The 23,487-nt window shown below is 42.8% G+C and overlaps 3 protein-coding genes across 7 annotated transcripts; 1 reads left to right on the top strand and 2 right to left on the bottom strand.

Annotated features, from left to right (window-relative positions):
• The first annotated feature begins 1,151 nt into the window (after positions 1-1,151).
• Positions 1,152-10,051, top strand: pld7 (phospholipase D family, member 7). 5 transcript variants are annotated; one of them, XM_015947429.3, is made up of 12 exons: positions 1,152-1,397; positions 1,881-1,979; positions 5,201-6,028; positions 6,167-6,339; positions 6,442-6,619; positions 6,697-6,811; positions 6,889-7,016; positions 8,151-8,351; positions 8,423-8,562; positions 8,828-8,993; positions 9,083-9,182; positions 9,265-10,051. In XM_015947429.3, the coding sequence occupies exons 1-12, from the start codon at positions 1,278-1,280 to the stop codon at positions 9,465-9,467; spliced, it is 2,451 nt and encodes an 816-aa protein (XP_015802915.3). In that variant the 5' UTR covers positions 1,152-1,277; the 3' UTR covers positions 9,468-10,051. The 5 variants fall into 5 exon arrangements, with proteins under 5 accessions (XP_015802915.3, XP_015802835.3, XP_015803073.3 ...); XM_015947349.3 differs by having other exon boundaries at positions 6,164-6,339; XM_015947507.3 differs by lacking the exon at positions 1,152-1,397 and adding an exon at positions 1,515-1,686 and having other exon boundaries at positions 6,164-6,339.
• Positions 10,052-10,839: 788 nt separating this feature from the next.
• smim19 (small integral membrane protein 19) lies at positions 10,840-15,078 on the bottom strand. The gene is made up of 3 exons (XM_015947220.3): positions 14,823-15,078; positions 11,371-11,495; positions 10,840-11,211 (listed from the first exon to the last, which is right to left on the bottom strand). The coding sequence occupies exons 1-3, from the start codon at positions 14,945-14,947 to the stop codon at positions 11,159-11,161; spliced, it is 303 nt and encodes a 100-aa protein (XP_015802706.1). The 5' UTR covers positions 14,948-15,078; the 3' UTR covers positions 10,840-11,158.
• Positions 15,079-19,459: 4,381 nt separating this feature from the next.
• On the bottom strand, positions 19,460-22,754 carry her5 (hairy-related 5). Its single transcript, XM_015955656.3, has 5 exons — positions 22,565-22,754; positions 22,391-22,486; positions 21,896-22,317; positions 21,419-21,538; positions 19,460-19,583 (listed from the first exon to the last, which is right to left on the bottom strand). The coding sequence occupies exons 1-5, from the start codon at positions 22,721-22,723 to the stop codon at positions 19,460-19,462; spliced, it is 921 nt and encodes a 306-aa protein (XP_015811142.3). The 5' UTR covers positions 22,724-22,754.
• Between the last annotated feature and the right edge of the window lie 733 nt (positions 22,755-23,487).

Raw genomic sequence — 23,487 nt, 5'->3', positions numbered from 1 at the left:
AAAGTGCTGCAGGAATGAAGAGCATGTAGAAATGTTATCAAAGAAGAAAATCAGCTCTGAGGCAAGGCTGATCCGTTTCCAGCGCTAATAAAAATGCTACTAAACATCAATTTTTACATGCATCTTCGAACAGTTCCGATATATTCGGTCCTGTTTTCTATACTCTTCACGCGTGTTGCATCCTGTCATGATTCAATAAAACATAATAAGGAGATTGAAGATCTTCTCCCAGACAAACACTTACTCTAACTCTGATGCATATCTTAGTTTAGCCCCTCCCACCCCGCCCCAAAACAAAAACAACCGAACAACAACAATGTCAAGTGCTTCTGAAACAAGATCAACAACATCTTTACACCTTGAGTTGATTTAAATCACAGACACTGATTATATATTAGCTGCTAAAACGCACCATGTTGAGTCACCGTGAATTATCTCTAATCGCCCTGAATACACTTACAATAGCACCAGCAAATGTCCTTTTCGACGCACGACATTATAGAACAGTTGAGTTTCCGCTCCGTTACGGCTTTACTATAGTTCTAAAATATCCACAGCCGTGTGTGTATTTTAGTAACCTTTGAAACCTCTCTGATTCACCTCTTTGGTCTTTGTAACATAAACAACCGAGCTAACAGGGCTAGCTTTCGCAACAAACACACATTTTAGGAATATCGGCTGAAGCGCGTTAGTTCCGCCATCTTTACTGACAAAAACATTTAAAACTGAGAGCTGTCGACATTCACTGAGACAATAACAAACCTTCAGGCAGACATGGAGCTTCGGGATGATCTACCGATGTCAGTAGACCTGAGTACCTGCTGGTTTTCTGGAGGAAGACTACGTAACGTCTGATGGGCGGGGCCACTGTTCTGATTGGCGGATGGAATCAAAAAATGTGGGCCCGCCCATACGTAACGTCTGATGGGCGTGGCCACTGTTCTGATTGGCGGATGGAATCAAAAAAATGTGGTCCCGCCCATAGATAGGTGGGGCTACCGTTTGTTTTTCCACCGCCAATCAACAAACGGCAGGAAATCGCGGTTCCTTCAAGTTATTGTTTACCACTGGATTGAAATGGTTCGGAACACGAGGTTCCGTGGTGCCACTCGCGTTTTCTAGGATGGTGTTTTATTGTTTACTTTAACAACAACAACCGAGTTTTCCTCATAAAGTTAACATTTAGCCACCTGCCCTCAAAATATCAGTCCGCCGTTTACTAACACCGCTGTAGACGTCAACGCCGAGCTGCTGCGTTAATTATAAAATAGCCCAGGATGCCGATGACGCTGCGGTCCAGACGGTCCATCCACCTCTCTCAGGCAGGTGGAGTCAAGCTACAAGCAACACCGACGAGGAGCTCGACCCGCCTGCAGGGGAAACTGAAATACGACGAGGTGGGTACTTTATTGCTCAGCTTTTCCGCCTCCTCTTCCTCCGCTGCTCGGAACCACAGCCACGTAGCTCGTTCACTAACGGCAGCGACGTTGGCTCCCTATTGGATAAACGCTCACAGAAAAGGCTTTTTTAAATTAAAGACCAAACTGTTATTTTCCATCTTTAACTGTTGGAGCGACTTCATCTCATTTAGCGTTTATGAGAGTGAAGCTGTTAGCATTTTAGCTAACCCGAACGTCACCGCGCCTCGCAACAGCCCACTGCTTAACTTAGTTATACCGAGTCATGGTAGGTTTTTCTTGATGTTAACTACGAATGTTTATTTAAGCTGACCAAAACCGTTTATTTTGTCAATGATGCTACGCATATCATAGTTAGTGCTAATTGTATCTGACACCGTTGTTTATGTATAACTGAATAAATGTGCACGGCTGTGTTATTTGTGCTCTCGTTTACTAAATCTGAGGTGTTTTGGTTGTTAGGAGTCCGATGAGATAGATTCTGAGTCTTCCCAGAGCGGGGTGATGGAGGGAGAGGATGCTGGGATGGAGGAGGAAGCTGCTGAGGAAGCAGAACAAACGGTGAGATATAAACCAGACACATCTCTGGCTGCTGATCTCTAACAGCAGCAGAAGCTGAGCCTTCCTCATGAGATCCGGGTGCGGCAGAGCTCTTTATTGAAAGCCAGAGAGACCTGAGCTGACAGAAACAATGCTTTGTAATCCTGTCTGCAGCAGGTTTGGAGTTTTGTGCATTGCAGGGGTGACTTGAGAATCAAACTTTACCCTGATGAGAATAATCCCTGCATAAATACTCATCTTCCATCTTTGCTGGAGAAAATAATGGCTGCAGCTGTTGAATGTCTTTAGAACTAGAGTACATTATAGATCCTTAGATTCATCAATTACCTGAGCTATATGTGTGCTCAAGCTGTTCAACTTTACTTATTAAAGATGTGGAACACTGAAAACCCATTTTCAATGATTCTTTCTGATTATAATCAGTCACTGAGTGTTTCAGACAGTCTCCTACACCCATCTCCTGCGTTAGCTTCTGATCTAAAACAGACGGTGAAACTCTAGGATTAGAAAATCCTGACAGATCTGCATCACACTGTCACTGAACATTCCCTCACCCTTTTTGACTCATGGTGGGCACGGCTGTTGGTTTTTGCATCCAGCGAAAAGCGGAGAACCTGTCGACTAGTAGATGCTAACCATTAGCATTAGCAACTCCACCAAACAGCAAAGCTCCTCCAGGCTTGTGTTGTTTGTGGATTAAGAAACGTCAACATTACAGAGCAAACCGAGTCAGCGGTAGTCACATTGCTGTTAACCAATCGGAGGCGAGATTTCCAAATGTCAGGAAATAAGAGTCCAAATCCTGCCGCTCAACCCTGATGTGGCTCACTCACTTCTATTTCATAAAAAATGGTGCACCAGAGTTTTTTTCCCCCTGAGTACGACTTCAAAGGCATTCATCCCTACTAGAGACCTCTGGGAATGTATTGATTTAACGGGTGTTCTGCATCTTTAAAGAGCAAGTCACCATCTACCAGATTCTTACTCAACTCCCACTTCCTGTTTGAAAAATGCAACAAATGCTGTTGCCTAGCAGACCGAGAGGGCGGAGCCGCTAACAAATACACACACACACACATACACAGACTCACAATGACATTGTGGCATCATATGGTACCAGCTAACGTTCTAGGGTACCTCTTAGCCAATAGCGTGCAAAACTATTGACTGCACGTGCCTGCAGCACAATTAGACACGCATTTATATAGTTTATCATAAAAAAGTTGATTTGGCTGCGATGTACCCCGCCTGATTGCCCATTGACTGCTGGAGATGGGCACCAGTCCCCCCGCGACCCTACGTGGACAAAGCAGGTTCAGATGGATGGAAAAGTTGATTTGGGGGCGACTTGCTCTTTAATGAAGGATTCTACCGAGAGTCAGAAGCTGATATCGGCCCTCGGTACAGCTCTAGCTTTTGAAAGCAGCTGGTCGAGACAACCTCTACATTTCTGTCTGGCTGATGCTCGTTGTATCGTTCATGTAGGAAATCTTAGTTTTTATTTGATCCCATTATTCGATATATGTCGTTGGTTTCAGAAATAACCTGATTAGTCACAACACTGACATGTCAAGCCAATTCTCAGAACAAGTAGGGATGTAAGAAAATATTGATGATACGCTTAAATACTGCGATATTTCATGTTCTGATACTGAATATAAATTTAAAGGCTGTGTATTGATTTTGTTTTATTGATAATATACATGCATTTTTTACTGTATTTCTTTTATGTAGTGCAATTCAAACTCTGGCTGCTAGGTGGCAGCAGTTTCTACCGCCTTCATTCCGACCGAACAATGAGATTTCAGGATAACTCTGGATGTATTTTGGACGTGTCTGACCTGAGTGTTTGAATGCAATGTCGATCGAACCGTCTCCTCTGCATAGTGATTAATTACCATATTGCTGAATTCTTGCCAATACACACCCCTGAGAACGAGTAACCAACACAATTAAATATACCCTAGCAGTTCGATGAATAACATGGTTAATGAGAAAGTAGTCCAAGTTAAAGATGTCTGTTACCTCATTTAACTGGTCATATTCTTTTGAAGTTTGATTTATATTTAGAGTATTATTTAAAGAGCAAGTCACCCCCTACTCCACTCCCACTTCATGTTTGAAAAATGCAACAAATGCTGTTGCCAGGCACACCAAGAGGGCGGAGCCGCTAACAAATACACACACAGACTCACAACGACATTAAAGAGCAAGTCACCCCCTACTCCACTCCCACTTCATGTTTGAAAAATGCAACAAAAGCTGTTGCTTGGCAGACCGAGAGGGCGGAGCCGCTAACAAACACACACACACAGGCTCACAGTGGCATTATGACATCATAATGTTCCAGATGACATCATAGCATACCTCTTAGCCAATAGCGGTGGCAGATTTAAATTCAAATACAGTGCAGAGTTTTTACCTGACGACGGCGCAATGCTGACAGTTTTAGGCAGAAAATTTGAATTTTAACCAAGATGCACTGAACTGCCAAATTATTGACGACATGTGTCTGTAGCACGATTAGACACTCCTTTATATAGTTTATCAACAAAAAAAAAGTGATTTGGGGGTGACTTGCTCTTTAATACATCATAATGTGCCAGCTAACTTCATCCCTCTTAGCCAATAGGGATGGCAGACTTAAATTCAAATGTAGTGCAGAGTTTTTACCCGACGACGGCGCTACTCTGACAGTTTTAGGCAGAATATTGAAATTTTAACTCAGATACACTAAAGTGCCAAATTATTGACGACACATGTCTGCAGCACGATTAGACACTCATTTATTTAATTTATTAGCAAAACAATTTGAACTGGGGGTGACTTGGTCTTTAAATGAACACAGCAGTGATCTCATATTCAGTTTGAAATGTGAGAACTTTGACACTGAAATGATGCTGTAGTCATGGTAACAGCTGTTATGTGTGTAAACAAATACAGGCAGGCTGTGGTGCGCCATTCACCAGAGCTGATTTGAATAGGTGTGTGTGTGGGGAGTGTTATCACTTCTGTGCTCCAGAGGCACGGTGAGGTCTGGAGCAAAGGCCACCAGGTGTTTGACGGTTCTTCTCCTTGGGTGACCTGGACAGGTGGCCAACAGCATTTAGGTGTGTGTTCATGTCTAACTGCTGCCTGGTGTGGTTCTTGTGTGTGTGTGTTGGAGTTTGTGTGAAAGGAGATCCTAGTAGCTGCTCTGTTTGTGCTTTGTCTCTTTTTAGGAACTGAAGCATTGTAGAGTCGTGCTGGATCGTGTCCACGTGGATGAAAATGTCCTAAAAAAAGAACTAGAAGAAAAAGAAGACATGAATCGTAAAGGTGGGAAACTCGCCTCCAGGATTCCTACGTTCCAGAAGCGTCCCGTCGCTCCCAGTCAGGCGACAGAGCATCCCGCTCCCAGATTAGACGCTCCTGTTACTGTTGCTCTGCCTGCTGAGAAAGCTGAAGGTGGACGTGTGGAGGCATCCAAGGCTAAGCCAGCCGAGTTCAGAGAAACGGCGCCCCCGCTTCCATCGGGCCGCATCCCTAGAATCGGCTCTGATCCTCCGTCTGTTGGCGTGGAACAAAAGGATGACAGCTCTGTGATTCCTGGACCTAAATCCTGGAGCTTTTCTGAGTCGGTACCACATTCCCACTTTATTGCAAGCCCCAGACCTGCTCTCAGAGCAGAGCGGGACGCAAGTGATGCTCTGCTAAACGAAGCAGGTGTGGTTCCAGATCCCCCACCAAGCTGCCTCCCACCTGAGAACTCCCTCAGCCAGAAATCACAGGAACACGCCAGGCTCACCCCCACCAGAGTCATGCGTGTCTCTGTGGAAGAGGATGACATCACCAAGGTCTGCTCAGTGGAGGCGATCGTGGATGAAGAACCACCATGGAGGACAGGGCTCATGGAGGTGGAGCAGAGAGACTGCAGGTCTTCATCAGATGCTGAGGATGAAGATGAAGGTGAAGAGCTCGTGAAGCAGTCAGAGGAAACAGCAGATGACCCCAGCTGTGCTGCAGCACCAGAGGAACCTGCCCCAGTGTCCTCAGCCCAGTCCACTAAGGTGAGTCATTTGTTCCTGATGTCTTCCAGTGAGACAGTTTCAGCAGTGTCACCATTCCAAAGGAATGTCGCTCCACCCTGCAGCGACGGGTCACAATGATGGTGCAACACATTAAACTCTACCTGCTGTTTCCAGCAGAGCTCCAGACGTTGGTGTCTGTTCCTCCTCTGGCTGCTGGTCCTAGGGGGGTTGGGCCATCACTTCTGGAAGTATGGGGTTCCCTCATCTGTGGCTCAGCTCTCGGCCCAGCTGGAGCTGCACTGGCTGGAAGGACCTGGTCTGCTACTAGCACCCTGCAGCTCAGACTGCCGGTAGGTTTATCATCACACCGCTCGCGTCTCGGAGCCCTCCCTGAATGCTGTCTGTTTGTCAAAAGTCAAAAATCGGATGATAGGAGTGTGTGTGTTGTCCAGAGTGCAGCTGGTAGAAAGCATCCCGGTTGGTCTGTACCCAGCCTCTCCTTCTGGGCCGAGCATCGTGGACAGCTGGCTGCGTCTGCTGGACAGGGCCAACAGCTCGGTCCACATCGCTGCGTTTTACTTCACCCTGCAAGGCAGCGATGAGGAGACAACCGACCCCTCGGACTCTCAGGTTGGTCCAGTGTTGAGTCCCGTTCCGAAGCAGTGAGAAATTACAGCCGTTAATTTATGACCCAACTTGTTTAAAAGGGAAGAAAGGTGTTGGGACGGCTGAAGCAGCTTCAATCCAAAGGCGTCAAACTCCAGATTGCTGTGAACGCCCCACAGACCTCGACCAAGGACACGGCAGAGCTGGCTGCAGCAGGTGAGGCTCAGAGTTACCGACGTGTTTACATCAGACGACTGCGGTGGGTCGAGTTAATCAGCTGTGCTGTTTGACAGGTGCACAGGTCAGAGAGGTGGACCTCAGGGCTCTGACCGGAGGCGTCCTCCACACCAAGCTGTGGGTCCTCGACCACAAGCACTTCTACCTGGGGAGTGCTAACATGGACTGGCGCTCTCTAAGTCAGGTACGTCCACTTTAATCCAGCCTTTTATGTGGCAGCACTTAGGTGGGCAGGTGTGAGACGCAGTGAGTAGCTTCAGATGAAACACCACGTTGACGGAGAAACCATCGGAGTTTAACAGGCAGGCTGAACATGAAAATAGTCTTCAACACCTATCTCCTGGATTAGCCTCTGATGGAAAATAGATTGAAAAATGCTCGGTTCCGAAAAGCCCGACAGATCTTTGTCACGCAGTTAGCATTTATGGGCGCAACCATTATGACTTATGATGGGGAAGGCTGTTGCTGGTTTAGCTTCCAGTAAACAGCAGAGAATGCCTTGGCTAGTAGAAGCTAACAGTTGGCATTAGCAACTCCGCCACACAGCAGAACTCCTCCATGCTCGTGTTACTTTTAGATAAAACATCAACAACGTTGTAGAGCAAACAGTCGAGCTCTCTTTCCATCACACATGAAGACGGCGTGTGATGTAATGGCTGCATTTTACCCGCTAGCTCCTCCTCACCGGGAGCGATTCCGATGCGAGGCAAAAGCCGTGTCCACACGGCTGATCACGTGAGGTCAAAAAATCACGGGAGAATTGCACAACCACGCGTGATTGCTTTTGTATTTGACTTCCTGTCTGTCTCTATGTAAACCGTAGAGTTTGGTGTGGTTTGGAAGCGTATCGCGTAAAAGAAGACTCAAAGCGTAATAATGGCACGATCCCTTTGCTTCCGGGACGTGTGCAAAATGTTACACGTTGCTGTCGGTGGAAAAGAACTCATCCACTCTAACAGCATCGCCGTTTCACCGCACTCTCCCGTCCGGAGGATAGGAGGCTTCAGTGGTAGCCACATGAGTCAGTCAGAGGCAAGATGTCCAAAAATTAGGAGATAGACTCCAAAACCTGTTGTCTTCTGCCACTTTCTCATCCAGCTGACTTCTACAGACTCAAAACAGGTGCACCGGAGCTTTTTTTCCCCCAGAGTACAACTTACAAGGTATTCATTCCTAATGGAGACCACTGCAAATGTATAAAAATATGAGTGAACCTGATCTTTAAAACCAAAGATCAGGACTGCTGGAACTAAAGGAATCTGCCCTGAAAACGGAAAATCAAGAAGCTTCGCTCCCAACGGTGGTTTTCTCCCTGAAGGTGAAGGAGGTGGGGCTGTCGGTGGAGGACTGCAGCTGCTTGGCTCAGGATGCCTTTCGGATCTTTGAGGTGTACTGGAGCATCGGGGCAAACAGCGGTTCTCCTCCTCTGTTCTGGCCCGCCCGACTCGCTGCTCTGTCCAGCGCTGACAGACCTCTGCAGCTGAAGTTTAACGGCGTACCCGCTCGGGTCTACCTGTCTGTGAGTCCAGCATCACCTCAGCTCTTCAGAGAGCTTCAGCGAACCTAAATCTGTTTGTGTTTCTCCTGCAGAGCGCTCCTCCACAGATCTCACCTCACGGCCGCGCAGACGATCTCGCCACCATCTTATCCGTCATCGATGATGCCCAGAAGTTTGTTTACATCTCTGTCATGGACTACCTCCCCCTGTCTGAGTTTACAGAGCCACCCAGGTAGACCCCGACATCCTCGAGTTTGGGATAAACGCGCGTTACTGTGGGGTTAATGCTTTAAGGAGATCATGTAAAGGATGGACTTTGATTGGCTGATGGGTTAAAGTTAGGTTCACATGTAAAATGGAAATTAATTTAAAAAAAAAAAGGCAGGAAAGGTTGGAAGTCAGTTGCTAGAGGTTTTGTAGTTCTCAAGAGTAAAAGTGGAGAAAAAACGTAGTTTATCTTCATAAGGATGAGTCTGGATCGTGTTGTGGTCTCCCAGGTTCTGGCCGGCCATCGACTCGGACCTGCGTGCTGCAGCGTGCACCAGAGGGGTTCGGGTCAGAATGATGGTCAGCTGTTGGGAACACTCTCCAGCCTCCATGTTCACGTTCCTGCAGTCCCTGCTGGTGCTCAGCAGGCCTCCGCTGAGATGCAACATTGAAGTGGTACGAATCTCATCAGCTGATCAGCAAACAGCCCAGCGGGTCCAGAATAAGCACTAAGATGCTCTTCTATCCTGTTCTTGTCCTTGTAGAAAATCTTCTCTGTGCCTTCAACACCAGAGCAGAGGAAGACTCCTTTTGCACGAGTCAACCACGCCAAGTTCATGGTCACAGACAGGGTGGTGTACATAGGTAATGCTACCTGCTGCTGCAGGAGTAGTCATGGCTTTTACTGTTCATCCCATAATCCAGACACCTTCCCGTCTGTTCACAGGGACATCTAACTGGTCGGAGAACTACTTCACTCACACGGCCGGCGCTGGCCTGGTGGTGAACCAGACCGGCTCTGAGGTTGGAGAAGACCAGCAGACTCTGCAGAGCCAAGCTGAGGAGCTCTTCCTCAGAGACTGGAGCTCAGACTACGCCAGCTCGCTGTCGATGGACGCTGTGGACTTCTGTCCTCCCAGTCGCCGCTGACCGTTTGCTTTTAGGTGGACAAGCCTTGTATGAGCCTGCTGCTGCTGCCACTTGAACTTTATTTTATCTGAAGGTTTGGTTCTCAGTCAGCGACCGTAGCTGGATTTAACTGCTGCAAGCCGCCTGAGGTCTTATGTACATATTTGCCTTGAAACTTGATTTTTGTTTTTATTCTATTTTCTTACGAGGTGATATGCAAACCAAGAGCTTGGCTGGATTTGTGCCTGGAGCATTTTATATTTTCCCTAAAAAGTGCCAAGATTGAACGGTTTCAAGCAGGAAGAGGAAATGTGTGCATCACTTCCTGCAGCTTTAATGTTTGTGTCGTAAAACAACTGGGATGCTTTTCCTGTAAATGCTCCTTTTCTTGTCTAACAGGCGGAGAAACATTTGGATGTTCACGTTTGAGAAAATCTGTGAATGTTTTGCCCTGAATGTACCATCTCTGCACCGTTTCCTCCATCAGCACATCACGATTACTGTAGAAGTGACTTCCTGTCATCTGCGCATGCATGTAGGACGGTTACACACACCTCCAGTGATCACTGACACACAGCAGCAATAAAATCTTCAATCCCGTGGAAGCTTGTTGGATATCTTTGCAACCATCTTAAAGGTTTCTAGCCTGGCAAGCCAGACTGAATAAATGTATTATTTAGTCTGGCCATGCTCCATTGACGGCTCTGGGTTGTGGGGCGGGTTCTAGCGTTGTCTTTCAAATGATCTCCGCATTCCACTGGATTCATCCTCTTGTTTCACTCTGTTGCATCATCCCACCCACCAGGCATATAGAGGGCCCTGATTGGCCCACAAAGCGGATAAAGCTCTGTGATTTGTTCACTAAGCAGATAGAGCACTATGATTGGCCCACCATTATGGACCAATCACAGCTCTTTATGTGTTTGAAACCCCTCCAGAGAGCTGTGATTGGCTAGCCAGAGTCCTGGTAGGAGCGTGCCTAGACCAAACTTTGCAAAGCAAGAATTTGGTCTAGTTCACTAGGCTACAAGGTTTCTGCACTTTGTGTATTTTCTCTAAATCCTTCTCACAAGCAGATGCAGAACAAGGGCAGAGAAAAACGATTCACCCTCGTTCCTCCAGCCAGAAACGGAGCAGCCTTGGATCCTGGACAAAGCTGAGAAGCAGCATCCTCCCTGAGGAAGGGGTTTTATCTGTTTATCAGACACTTGGTGCTTTCCTGTCTCTAAAACATGAAGATGTAAACCAGTTCAGTGTGTAAATAGATTTAAAAGTATGAGTCAGTCAAACATCTCATCACTTTGCTAATTAAAGTGGTTTCTTAGCGTTCTACAGGCGGACGTTACTCTGATGTTCAGTTTGATGCCGTTTCACACAAAAACCTTCGAGTCCCTTCACGTTTCTCTTATTTTATTAACACAATTAAAATGTCTTATTTCACCACTAAACCATACAAAATGAAACAAGTTTAACAAACTCAAACATGCAGGGACCCTGTGCAGACTCTTGTTTAGGAAATCCTTCATTCTTTAGTCTCTGAAGTAGAGGTTTATCCACACTGGTGTGTGTGTGTGTGTTTGTAGAAATCCATGTTCCTGTACCATCCGATCATCCATCCGCGTCACAAACAGGATTGGAGGACGGCAGTAATGTCTCTGATCCTCCTTCCTGTGTCCAGTCAGTGGAAGCTTGAACCAGCAGGGATCCTCTCGTCATTCCATGGAGAGCTGAACGCTCTCCGTCTGCTGCTGCTCAAACTTTCTGGCTACGGAGCAAGAAGACAACACAAGGTGGTTTTCAAAAGCCGTGCCGGTGATTTGGGTTAAAGAGAGAACGTGTTTATTTGGATGAGAGGGAATTATTTATTGTTTAAACAAGCAAATTAGAAAATATATAAACGTGCCCTTTGTGAAGGCGAGCTTACCCAGGGAGTACATCTCCAGCTGCTGCCGCAGGCGGACCTTCTGGAGGCTGTCGTAGAAGTTGGGTTCTGGGCTGCTGCCCACAGCGGGAGGCAGAGTGAAGATCCTCATGATCTTCCTCTTGTTCCTGGTCAGAACAAACACATCAAGGATGGTCAACGCTGTGCCCAGAAAGGAGCGAATAAAAAGACATTTAAGGTCCTGAGCTCCTTAGAAACACCTGTTATCTAAACTTGTTATCTCCAACATCCCCAGTGGAGCTCAGGACAGTACTTGTATGGTTAGAGGCTCCAATAGTTGGGATATTTTCTAATTTATGTAAAAAATAAAATGAGAGACTAAATATACCCCCCGTTTACAGATATGACAAAAAAGCTACTCAAAGTTGATTTAATCCCCCAACTGTAAAAACCAAGTTCATGTGCACATTTGCTTCTTATCTGCATCATAACACTTTGAGATGAATGCATGCCAAAGAACACCAGAGCAGAAATACAGCCGAGTGTAAAAATATATTATTCATCCATTTACTTTTAACTTTAATTATGTTCAGGAGTTTGGACTGGGGAGCTCAGATCTGTACTGGTTCTTGTCAGCTACCAGTTTCCTTCACTGGTTTATAATGATGCTTAAAAAAACTGAATCTTAGCTTAGACTGGGAGACCATCTAAAGCAGGGGTAGGGAACAGCTTTAGTGGTTTTCCTGCTTCAACACAGTTGGGTCACCTGTTCAGCAGCTCACCAGGTTAATCACCTGCTGATTAAAATCACGTGTGTTGAAGCAGGGAAACCTCTTAAAAATGCTGATAGCAGCTCTCCAGGACCACGGCTCCCTACCCCTGATCTAAAGGCTCGTGGATCCTTTGCAGGTGTTTTGGGTTTATTATCTGGTTATAGTGTGACACTTTAATTCTACAATATTGAACCTTTTCACAATATTCTAATTATGAGATTTTTCTGTGTGTGTGTGCAAGGACGTAATTTTCACTTTAGAAGTGGGGGGGACACGGGGTGGGTGGGTGGGGGGGGTGGTATCTTTACAGTATGCTCTAATGGGAAACAGGCTTCAACACAAACGGTTGTTTTCCGCTTGGTCCTAGAGCTCAACCAGTGTCAATTTAATATAGCGTAATATTGTTTTTGGATGGTAAAAAGTGCAGGGGTCAAAACTTGACTTTGGAAAAACCACCAAAAAAAAAATTACGTCCATGTGTAGGGTTGCCAGCCGTCCCTTGAAAAACGGAATCGTCCCGTATTTAGAAACAAAAGTGCACGTCCCGTATTGAACTCAAAAGGGACGCACTTTGTCCCGTAATATAGTATGGATCAAAATTAGTCTGTAGTCTATTACCGGAATTAACGCTTTGTTTGAAAGCCAGCCCTTCGCCTGCTCTGTGACCAATGAACTGACCGCATGCTTACACACGAAAATGACGATGCAGATCACCGCTTATTTCATTGGTCGAGGAACGGTCGCTTGGGGAGAAGATACCGGAAGAAAACAGTCGACAGCAAACAGCACGGCCAACCAGGAAACTAACGCCGACACTGCTGTACAAGTCTCGGACGACAGTACCCCTCCGAGAAAGAAGAAAAAAGGCTTCAAAAATACAGGGAGGAATGGGAAAAGGAAAATTCCTGGCTGGAAAAACTGCGCGATAACACCTATAAAGCGCACTGCACCGTGTACCGGCGCAGTTTTTCCAAAGGGCATGGTGGACTGACTGACCTCAAGCAACATGCGTCTAGTAGTAGCCACATGAAAAACATAAAGGACGTGAAATTACGGGGAACCCTCGATCAGTCTGTCGTCCACAAGGCCACGGCAGAAGCAGATATGGTAAGTAAACATTGCTTTTTTAAACCCTCTGGTTAAAGTGAAGGTATTTATATGAAGAAAAAAACCCCACTGTGTTGGGGCTTGTTTACTATTATTTTTATTATTTTTGTTGTCTGTTTCTGTTTTGTCATTAGTTTTTCTATTTTTTTTAACTTGGGTGTTTAGTTTCGATGTAGCCTTGTCTTGGTTTATATGTTGTTTGGATAATTTTAAACTAAAAGGATGGATAAATACATAATAAATAAAGTGAACTATTGTATTGTATAAAAGCTATACAATGTAATAAATATACAATAAATGTTTTCCATTTATTTACCACTGTAAGTGTTCTATGTGGTGCTTATAACCCAGGTTTACTTCTTATCTCCATTGGCAGGTTAAACATCTCTATGGATGAGCTTTATGACGAGTGTGTCACTGCAACCAGCCTTCTGGAGCCCCTCACCAAAGGACCTCAGGAGAAGGAAAAGTGGCAGTCCAAGGGAACAGCAGAGAAGTGTATAGAAATTCTTCAGGCAGCTGACCTCCCCAACATCCAGCCTGTTGTATCCTTTGTACTCAGCATCCCATCTTCCACTGGATTGGCAGAGAGGATTTTCTCTCTCATGAAGAATAAGTGGACTGATGTGCGGAACAAATGTTCTACTGAAATAATTAGATGTGAGCTCATTGTCACTCTAAATTGTGACATGTTTTGCTCAGAGTTTTACTCTGCAGTACTGAAAGACAACTCCTAAATGCAGCAAGATCTCAAAAGAAATACAAATGGAGAAAATAGTCTGTTTTCACATAATGTAGCATTGAGCTTTTGAGTTCATGAGTTTGGACTTTTTTTTTTTACTTCAACCGTAGGCTACAGTCAAGGCCTTTGAGGCACAAATATGTTTACAGCTTCTCCACAGACTTTCTGTTTGCACTTTTCTAATTGCACTCAATGTGCAGTTACAGCGTTGCTCTTTCTGTTGTTTTCTATTAATTTATACAATTTTAAGTTAAGCAGAACAGAGTTGTTTTAAAGAGAGTTATTTATATTCTAAAAAGTAAAGCATAACAGGCTACCATTTAAGAAAGAGACCTACTTTTTTTTTGTCATTTTGCACAAAAAGTTGAGCATAACAGTTTTCTGTTTAAGAAAAATACCTTTGTTACTTATAATAATTTTGTAATTTCACGCCATAAATAAATGGCTAAATGATCATTTGTTTCCCATGTTTTCATATCACAAAGAATATGCATCTTCTTAAACCAACTTCAAGTCAAATAGTAAAAAAAAAAAATCCTTTCACACACACACACAAAAAAAGAGCAAAAAATCACCACGCTGGGAAGGGTGGCCTGGAGCGGCCGGCCCTGCCCGCGAGGTGTCCCTTATTTATTTTTCAGGGAGTTGGCAACCCTATCCATGTGTGTGTGTGTGTGTGTGTGTGTGTGTGTGTGTGTGTTGGATCTCAGTAAAAACGTAAATAATCCACATAAATTCTCCATCTACCGACGCAACAGGGTGAAACACACTAGTTTCGTGATTTTACACGTTAGCTGTAACCGCAGTCATGTCGGACTGAGCTACACGTCTGTTCGAGATAACCCGGGATAAAAGCGCCGCTCTGTACTTACTTCCGGGCGTATATTAGCAGACCGAAGCTGACCAGTATGACCAGCAGGTAAACGTTGGTGGCTTCGTTCCAGGCTTCATGTACCGAGTAGTCTATAGACTCGGGCTCGCTCCCCAAGGCCCCCATCCAAACTACCGCTAAAAGCCGCGGACAAAAACGAATATCTGCTAATTTAGCTTTATTAGCTTGTAGTTGCTAAAGTCTGTACGTAAACTAACGTCTTTCTTCTTCTCCCGTCTTTTTATGGCAGTAGGCAAACGCGCAACAGCGCTCTACTGCCACCTTCTGGTCTGGACTTATGCTCCTGATTGACTTTTTATTGCCACGTTGAGGCATATTAGTTCAACATGGCAACACATTATTTAATGTATTTTTTTTAGATTTGTTTATTTTATCCATTCATAACAATGCATATAAAATACACGAAAAAGAAAATAGTTATCTAACAATGATCATTATAATCATTAACACAATTCCAACTTCCTCTTGTAAACAAGACAGTTTCTTTAGATATAATTTATGACCGAAATGGTAAAGGCAGAAGTTAAACTTAAGCCAGCCCATTAACTCATTACAAGAAATCAACAGTAACATAAATGTCAACAGTTAATAACAGTACAGTTATTACATGCATCATCTTAGATTCAACAAGATCAATCAAGAAGGAGAAGAAGATAATATCATTTCTATAGCGCCTCTCAAGATAAAAATCACGAGGCGTTTCACAAAAACAAAACATTTAAAAATATAAAAAAGCATTTAGAAAATGTTTAAAAATATATTTAAAGTGAGCAAAAATAGGCAATTGGGATTTAAAAGAAAAAATGTTAAGAAAGAGAGAGAGTAAACAGGAAAGAGGGAAACAAGTGGATCCTGAGGAAGGTGGAATAGGTGGGGAGAGCAGAATAAAGAGAGAGAGGTGAAGAAGGTCATACAAAAGCCAGCTTGAACAAGTGAGTCTTCAGCTGCTTTTTAAAGGAGACCACTGAGTCCACTGATCTCAGGCTCAGGGGGAGAGAGGTCCAGAGTCTGGGGGCCACAGCAGCAGATGATCTGTCACCTTTGACCTTTAGCCTGGTGCTGCACAACCAGTAGGCTTTGATCACTGGACCTCAGGGACCTGCTGGGGGTGTAGGGACTAAGAAGATCACCAATGTAAGATGGTGCTTGTCCATGTAAGGCCCTATAGACCAGAACCAGGATCTTGAAATGAACCCTGAAGTTGACTGGCAGCCAGTGAAGCTGGAGGAGAAGCGGGGTGATGTGGGTGTATCAAGAGGTATAAACGTGTGACAAACTTAATTTTGTTCTGCTTAGTAATAACTTAAAGAGTTATTTTTAAAACACTTGTTGAATATTTCCAACGAGCAAGATTTTTTAAAACTACCATCAAGGCTATTCCACAAACTCACTCCTCTTACTGAAATACATCTTCTTTTTTATTGGTTCTAGTTTTCTTTATTTTGAAAATCCCAGTTCCTCTTAGACAATATCCTCCGTCCCGATGTACAAACATCCTTTGGAGATCAGGTGGCAGATTAGCATGATATTCCTGATATACTACAGCCAGAGTATGCAGGTCAACAATATCGTGAAATGTTAGAATTTTTAAATGGATAAAGATAGGGGTTGTTGGTGCATAATAGTTAGCATGATAAATGATTCGAGCTGCCTCCACATTAGTAACACACACAGTTACAAGAATTTTGGGGGTATTTTGGTGCAAAAATGTATAGAAAAAAATGTTCAGAACAGAAGTCAAGAATGTTTGACAAGAACAGAGACAAACAGCAGGATCGATCCAGATGGAGCATTAAAATGAAAAGTCCTGTTGGCACCAACGCCACATGGCTTCTATAAACAGACACCAACGCAGGGCCGTGCAGAGACCACTGAAGGGGCGGGTGCTCAAAGTTAAAAGGGGGCACATTTAGAGCAAAGATTTTAAACAGATTCACGATCCAACAAGTCAAAATCAGATAATGAGACACTTGGTTTCAAACAACATAATATGAACTAGGAAAAATATGTCATTTAGTTCCATTAATTGAAGGTAATGTTAGTTCATAAATAACTGTTTTAGTTTTTAAAGCTGACTTCTATCTAGGGATGCTACAATCACATTTTTGCCCCTGTCTAGTGTTATAATAATGATGTAACAGTCAACATAAAAAATGCATAATAAGGTAATAAAATGTATGTATTCATGCTCACGTTCTCTTTGACCACCTCAATGTGGGAGGCAGAGCATTTATCACATGTTTAACCCGCTTATGACCATAAATATCACTGTTTTTGTTTGTTTGTTTGTTTGTTTTATGGCTGTGAAATTGTTACAAAAAGTGCAAAATGTTTACAACTCTGCTCCCTTTTTCAGACCAACCTCCGCTTTCAGTGTCTGGTTTGTATTTAGTGTTTATGTTTATTAAAGTCTGTAAAAATGCAGCTTAAAAACAGATTTGAATTGTTTATATTTATTACTAAAGAGGACCCTCAAACTATATAAAAGGAACAATGAAAACTCTGAACTGTGTTGCAAACACTCAGAAAAAAGTGTAAAATAAATATTAGGTAAAGTAAAATAACATTCGGCTGTATTTCTGTTAGCATTATAACTATTGATGCGCCAGATAAAATGTAATAATAAAATGTGAAATACATTTCATACTGCACTGATATAAAATAATCAAAACTCTGAAGACATGTCAGAGCCATAAGGGAAGGTTTTTGAATGGGATTGCTTAGAAAAGTGTTGGTTGGTTGTGGGGGGGGGCATGCTGCTCCGGTGGCTCTGTCTGATGCTGGTAGGTCCCGTGGTGAATCTTAGAGCCAGTAGATAAATGCATCTCTTGCCAAAATACAGTTTGAATGTTGATTGCTGAAAAGTTGAGCAGATCCATGATCCGGGTAACAAGATGTTAGGATTTTGGGTCAGGGGTGAGCTGGAGCTCCCAGAGAACCCCCCCACGCAGCACAAGGAGACACAGAAATGATGTGGAGCTGTGTCATCTGTGACCAACACATTCTCACACCCTAACAAACGCTTGGTCACTCACTTTCCCTACATGTGTAGCTCACGGGAGACGATGGATGAAGATGTCGCGTTAGAGTTCATACTTGTTTAATTCTCCATTTTAATTCTGGCGCCTGTTAGCAACCGAAACACATCCTCACGCGCTTGTGTGGATAATATAGTGCACATGGAGACATGACTGTAATAATGAGTACAGGTTATCGGCTGTAGCTTTAGTGTATGGGGATCCATTTGTAAAGTCAAACAGTCATAATCTAACAGCAATATTTTTGGTTATTTAGCTAATCATAAGAGAAAAAATTGGGAGTTCACTTTTTCAAAGTCATATTTTCACCATGTAATTCATACATTTATAAATGTTAAAGTTTCCAAATAAATATTTAGTTAGCAAGCTAAATATTTAATTTATAGTTAAATATTTCTTTTGCAAACTAAATATTTAGGTCTGATCTAAATATTTAGTTTGTAAAATGAATATTTAATTCACTAACTAAATAATTAATTTGTAAATTAAATATTTATTTTCTGAAAAAAATATTTAGATCCCAGCTAAATATTTATTTTGGAGCTAAACATTTAGTTTGCAAAATCAGTATTTGGGAAATAAATATTTAAGTCTGACCCAAAAATATAAAATATATTGTGGAGCTAAATAACATCGTGGAAAATAAATATTTAGCTGGTACTTAAATATTTAGCTAATATGCAAATTTGCTTGCCAATAAGCAGAAGTTGGTTACTAAAATAAAAGCTGGATCTCACTAACCTCTTTATAAACTCTTGCTCCGAACCAGAACTTGTTTTATCTCCGGTTCTATTCTTCTTCAGCCAACACGTCGGACATGTTCAGAAGAATAGAACCAGAGATAAAACAAGTTCTGGTTCGGAGCAAGAGTTTATAAAGAAGTTAGCTAGATCCAGCTTTTATTTTGGTAACCACCTTCCACTTGTTGGCAAGCAAATTTGCATATTAGCTAAATATTTAAGTACCAGCTAAATATTTATTTTCCATGATGTTATTTAGCTCCACACTATATTTTATATTTTTGGGTCAGACTTAAATATTTATTTCCCAAATACTGATTTTGCAAACTAAATGTTTAGCTCCAAAATAAATATTTAGCTGGGATCCAAACATTTATTTTGGAAAATAAATATTTAATTTACAAATTAAATATTTAGTTCCAAAATAAATATTTAATTAGTAAATTAAATATTTAGTTAGTGAATTAAATATTTATTTTACAAACTAAATATTTAGATTAGACCTAAATATTTAGTTTACAAAAGAAATATTTAACTACAAATTAAATATTTAGCTTGCTAACTAAATATTTATTTGGAAACTTTAACATTTATAAAAGTATGAATAACATGATGAAAATATGACTTTGAAAAAGTGAACTCCCAATTTTTTCTCTTATGATATGCTAAATAACCAAAAATATTGCTGTTAGATTATGACTGTTTGACTTTACAAATGGCACCCCATATTAGTGCGCTCATATAGTGAAGAACACAAATCACGTTTCTCTTCATGGCCTATATCATCATCAACGTTACAGGATTTACAGAATACACGCGACCAACTAACATTTTGCGTTCTACCACCGGATGTTTGGATCAAAATGTGATTGGCGCACGCACGAGCCGTAGAGTTGTTGTGCACGTGCGCTAGCAGCAGGCGCGTGAACATCTTTAGAGGTGGGTGTTTTCCCAGAGTCCAGACTGGAGCCATAAACGCCACAGACACGTGACTTCTCCCGCGTGCGTCAGCCGGCAAACTTCAGACTCGTTTCTGTAAAAATGAAACCTAAACTCTTCTCATCTGCTGACGAACGTTTGCTTAGTGGAGCTCTTCAGAGTTGTGTTGGTGGAACATGTTTGTTGTTGAGAACCTGCAGGGCAGCTTTAGAACAGACTACAGGAATTTTAATTTGATTTTTTAACGTTAGCAGCATCGTGATGGATCTTGAAAATGCTCTTCAGGCTAAATAAAAAACAAACCAGAAAGCTGTGAAATTCGGAAATGTGTTAGGGAATTTTCCTTTGGTGTCCCGTTGAGTCTTTTCTGTTTGTGGAAGTTTACTCTGAAAAATTAAAGCTCACATCCTAAAAATATCAGCAGGAACAACACTGGCATTTTGCTATTTACTGAGTTTATTTAAGGTAGAAACAAGCATTTATATACATTTAAAAAAGACAGACCATAGTTCCCATTAACTTGCTATATTTGTCTTGTTCCACATAGGCTATCTGCGCTTTTTTCTCCTGCATCTTTTGAAATATAACCACATCTTTCATTTTTCATGGTGGATTCAGAAAAAGATGCACGAGCAGCAATGGTGACTGAGTCATAAAAATAGTCCAAACCTTGTATTTTTGCATTTAATTTATTGTTGAACACCAATGAAGTATTGTTAGAGCCTCAACCTTACTGATATAAACTGGGAGGAGAGACATCAATCAGTAAAACCAGTGGGAGCTGTGGGTGCTACTGGCAATTGGGATTTTATAGATGTGTGGTCTACAACAATATTTTTTCAACTAAAAATCTGTTTAAATTTTTATTTTAAATATAAAAAATGGATAAGACTTTAATAATTGAAACCTGACATATTTATTAAGTGAAACAAAATTGTTGCATTTGATTGCTTTTGGATTTAAAATATAACGAAATCTTTACAGTTCATTTGTTTTTTTCCTATATATATATATATATATATATATATATATATATATATATATATTTTTTTTTTTTTACAGAAAACCATTAAGGAACATAAACAAATGTCATTATCGAACTGGAACAGTGTAATCTCAAATGCACAAGTACTTTCGGGGAAAATGTTTAAAGTTTAACACTTTTAGCAGCGAAGTTCAGTAAACTTGTGAAAATAAAATGGTTAAAGAGCCAAATGAGAGGGCCCAGGCCCAGATTAAAGACTTCTCTGATGAAACGCTAATCTGGTGTATTTTAGCCGCTGTGGGCTTTTATTTTAGGAGCTGGAAGTTTACTAAAGTGCTCAGAGGCCATCCCAGCGGAATAACCCCTCTTTTCAAACCGGATAGAGGACGCAGACTCCTTATCCGACTGAGATTCCTTTTATTTTTAATAATTAATATAAAATTATTTATCATGAGAATAAAACTTGCCTTTATATCTCATCTGTCGCTGAAAATGATCCGCAAACAAACTGCAGAGTCAGAAAATATCCGTTTGGTTTTCTTTTCCCTCTAAAAACGTTTAAAAACGAAAACCTCTCATTAGATGGATTTATTGTGTCGTGATTATTTGCTTTGATGTTTACATTATTGTTGTGGTTTCACGTGCAACCTTCCGCAGTTGGTGGCTCCGTGTTTTCTACATTTCCCCTAAAAGACTACATTTGCATGCACCCGTGGCTTTGACGCATGCCGGGAACAAGCTAAACGCTGCGTGCCCACCACTTAATCTGATTAATGCACAAACAGCTGGGGGTTATTTAAAGGTAAACAGCGTGGGGGTAAACCCCGTCGTCACGCAGAGGCTGTTCGGGAAACGTTTGCGGATTGGCTCCTACCGGGTCACTCTCTGTCTGGACTTGCGCAAATGACCGCGATCTACCTGCTCTACATCTGAAAACCTTGCCCTCATCAGCAGGCTTCTGATCAACATCTCAATAGGTGGGATGCTGTCCAGCCTGGGAGGAGGAGGAGGAGGTGTGAATCTGGCCTTTTCTTAGCCCAACAGGCACCCCAGGCCAAGCACCAGACTGCCAGGAAATTGTGTTTTGATTGGAAATAGGAGCCGTGGAGTCAATGAGCCCGGTCACGAGGAATTCTGTTCATTCTTTGAATGTTTGGGTTTTTCTCAGGTCAAAGAAAAAGGATCAGAATATTTTTACGCACATTTTTTCTTTTATTCATGAGTACAAAAGTAGGGGGAAAAAACTCGAAACAACAACACACATCAAACTCGGGACTATTAAATGTAAACGGTGTGCAAAAAGGTTCAGGTTGTGCAAACAGAATCAATCAAATGACAAGTTCCGCGTCACATGGGCCAGGGCCTCCACACCGGATCGCTGACGTGCGCCGTGACTGGTGCGGTGGCGGAGGGGGACAGCTTGCTGGATCCGGGCTGCAGTGTGAGGTGTTGCGGAGCAGGAGACAGGGAGGCTGGGACTGGAGAGCTGTGGAGGAGTCCGGAGGAGGCCGCCAGCGGCTCGGACAGCGCGAGGCGTCCGCGGGCCGAGCCGCTCTGCTCCGGGTCTCGGCTCTTACTGCTGATGAACTGGCTGACTCTCAGCAGACAGGACCTCATCCCGTCATGGTAGCTCTGCTGGAGACCGCTGGACCTCTGACTCCCGGACATAACCTCTCTCACACCCTGGTGGCTCCTCTCAACCTTCTCTGTACTCAGGAACTCCACCACACTCTCCAGAATCTCCGCCTTCTCCACCTTCGGATTCTTCAGTTTCTATAATAAAATAAAAATCTGCGGTGACATGCCGCTCGTGCGTTGCGTTATTAACCAGAAAACAACCATTTACCTCGTTCTGGGTGTTTTCCAGCATCAGAAGTCTCAAACACTCCAAGCTGCTGTTGATGCGCTCCCGTCTGCGTTTCTCCATCAGAGGTTTGGGCACCTTCAGAGCGAACAGCTTATAAACGTCTTGCTCTAACATGACATGCTGAATCGTGATCTACTTTCACACACAGCTTACCTTCCTCCTGGACTTCAGTTTCGGAGCCTCGGCTGAAGATAAAGACTTCATGCTGCAGCTCCGCGTCATCCAACCACCAAGAAACGCGCGTTTGGAGTTTGTTTTTCCTACCTGCGGACCCTCCCCAGCCCCCAGGACACGCCCCTCCTGCGTCATCATTACAACAACAACAAAAAGAAGAGAATAAAAGGAACTTTTTTTTCTAACCTTTATTTAACCATGCAGGTAAAAGGTTTGAGCACATGTTCTCATTCACAAACGTGACCTGGCCAAGAGGTTTTGGAAGGAAGTGCAAAAAATAAAATAATAAAATAAAAACAGATAAGCACATAATCGATCAGACATTAACAGGCCTTAGAATTTTTTTTTATCTGGGTCCGAAAAATAAAAGAACATCTGCACATGCATGCAGGAGAATCAGGAAACTGAATGTAAATACGTGTGATCTAAGAGCAGTCAGCCATAATCTGGAGAAGTTTAGATCTAAAGCAAGTTTAAGGGTGTTTTGTTCCAGTCTGCTGCTGCTTACTAAAACACTCAAAGTACTTGTGCACTAAAATCTTCTGGTGGAACTTGTTAATTTCTCTAATATTGAAGAAAATCATAAAATCAGTGGGAAACAGTACGATGATGTGGCCTTTATGATCCTTTTAAACTGAAAAAAATAATCGGTTTAAATCGTTTTGTACGCATTTATTATTAAAGTTATTTGTTTGGTTGTTAATGGGGCTTATAGGAGTCTCCCCGACAGACAACACGATGACCTGAGCTAAAACAAGAGGCCGTCCATCCCAGCCTGGTAAAAAAGGTCATCTGGCGGTTCAGCGCGTTTAGAAGCGGTTTGGGGATGAGCCAGTGCCGTTGTAGCCTGTATCGCGCGCTTTGAGTTGGCTGTGATTTGCTGTGTGGTGGTGCATCAGATG

This window comes from Nothobranchius furzeri, chromosome 1 (assembly GCF_043380555.1).
Source record: "Nothobranchius furzeri strain GRZ-AD chromosome 1, NfurGRZ-RIMD1, whole genome shotgun sequence".
NCBI lineage: Eukaryota > Metazoa > Chordata > Actinopteri > Cyprinodontiformes > Nothobranchiidae > Nothobranchius > Nothobranchius furzeri.
This window is presented reverse-complemented; position numbering and strand designations above follow the sequence as displayed.

Bases quoted from the DNA above. Each gene is read 5' to 3' on its own strand.
- pld7 (XM_015947349.3), top strand. From the start codon at position 1,278: ATGCCGATGACGCTGCGGTCCAGACGGTCCATCCACCTCTCTCAGGCA. The intron at 6,340-6,441 runs GTAGGTTTATCA...TGTGTTGTCCAG, and splicing joins CCCTGCAGCTCAGACTGCCG to AGTGCAGCTGGTAGAAAGCA. The intron at 6,620-6,696 runs GTTGGTCCAGTG...CTTGTTTAAAAG, and splicing joins CCGACCCCTCGGACTCTCAG to GGAAGAAAGGTGTTGGGACG.
- her5 (XM_015955656.3), bottom strand. From the start codon at position 22,723: ATGATGACGCAGGAGGGGCGTGTCCTGGGGGCTGGGGAGGGTCCGCAG. The intron at 22,318-22,390 runs GTAAATGGTTGT...ATTTTATTATAG, and splicing joins TGGAAAACACCCAGAACGAG to AAACTGAAGAATCCGAAGGT. The intron at 21,539-21,895 runs GTGACGCGGAAC...TCCTCCTCCCAG, and splicing joins GTGTGGAGGCCCTGGCCCAT to GCTGGACAGCATCCCACCTA.
- smim19 (XM_015947220.3), bottom strand. From the start codon at position 14,947: ATGGGGGCCTTGGGGAGCGAGCCCGAGTCTATAGACTACTCGGTACAT. The intron at 11,496-14,822 runs GTAAGTACAGAG...TGTTCTGACCAG, and splicing joins CTGCTAATATACGCCCGGAA to GAACAAGAGGAAGATCATGA. The intron at 11,212-11,370 runs GTAAGCTCGCCT...CTTGCTCCGTAG, and splicing joins GCTGGAGATGTACTCCCTGG to CCAGAAAGTTTGAGCAGCAG.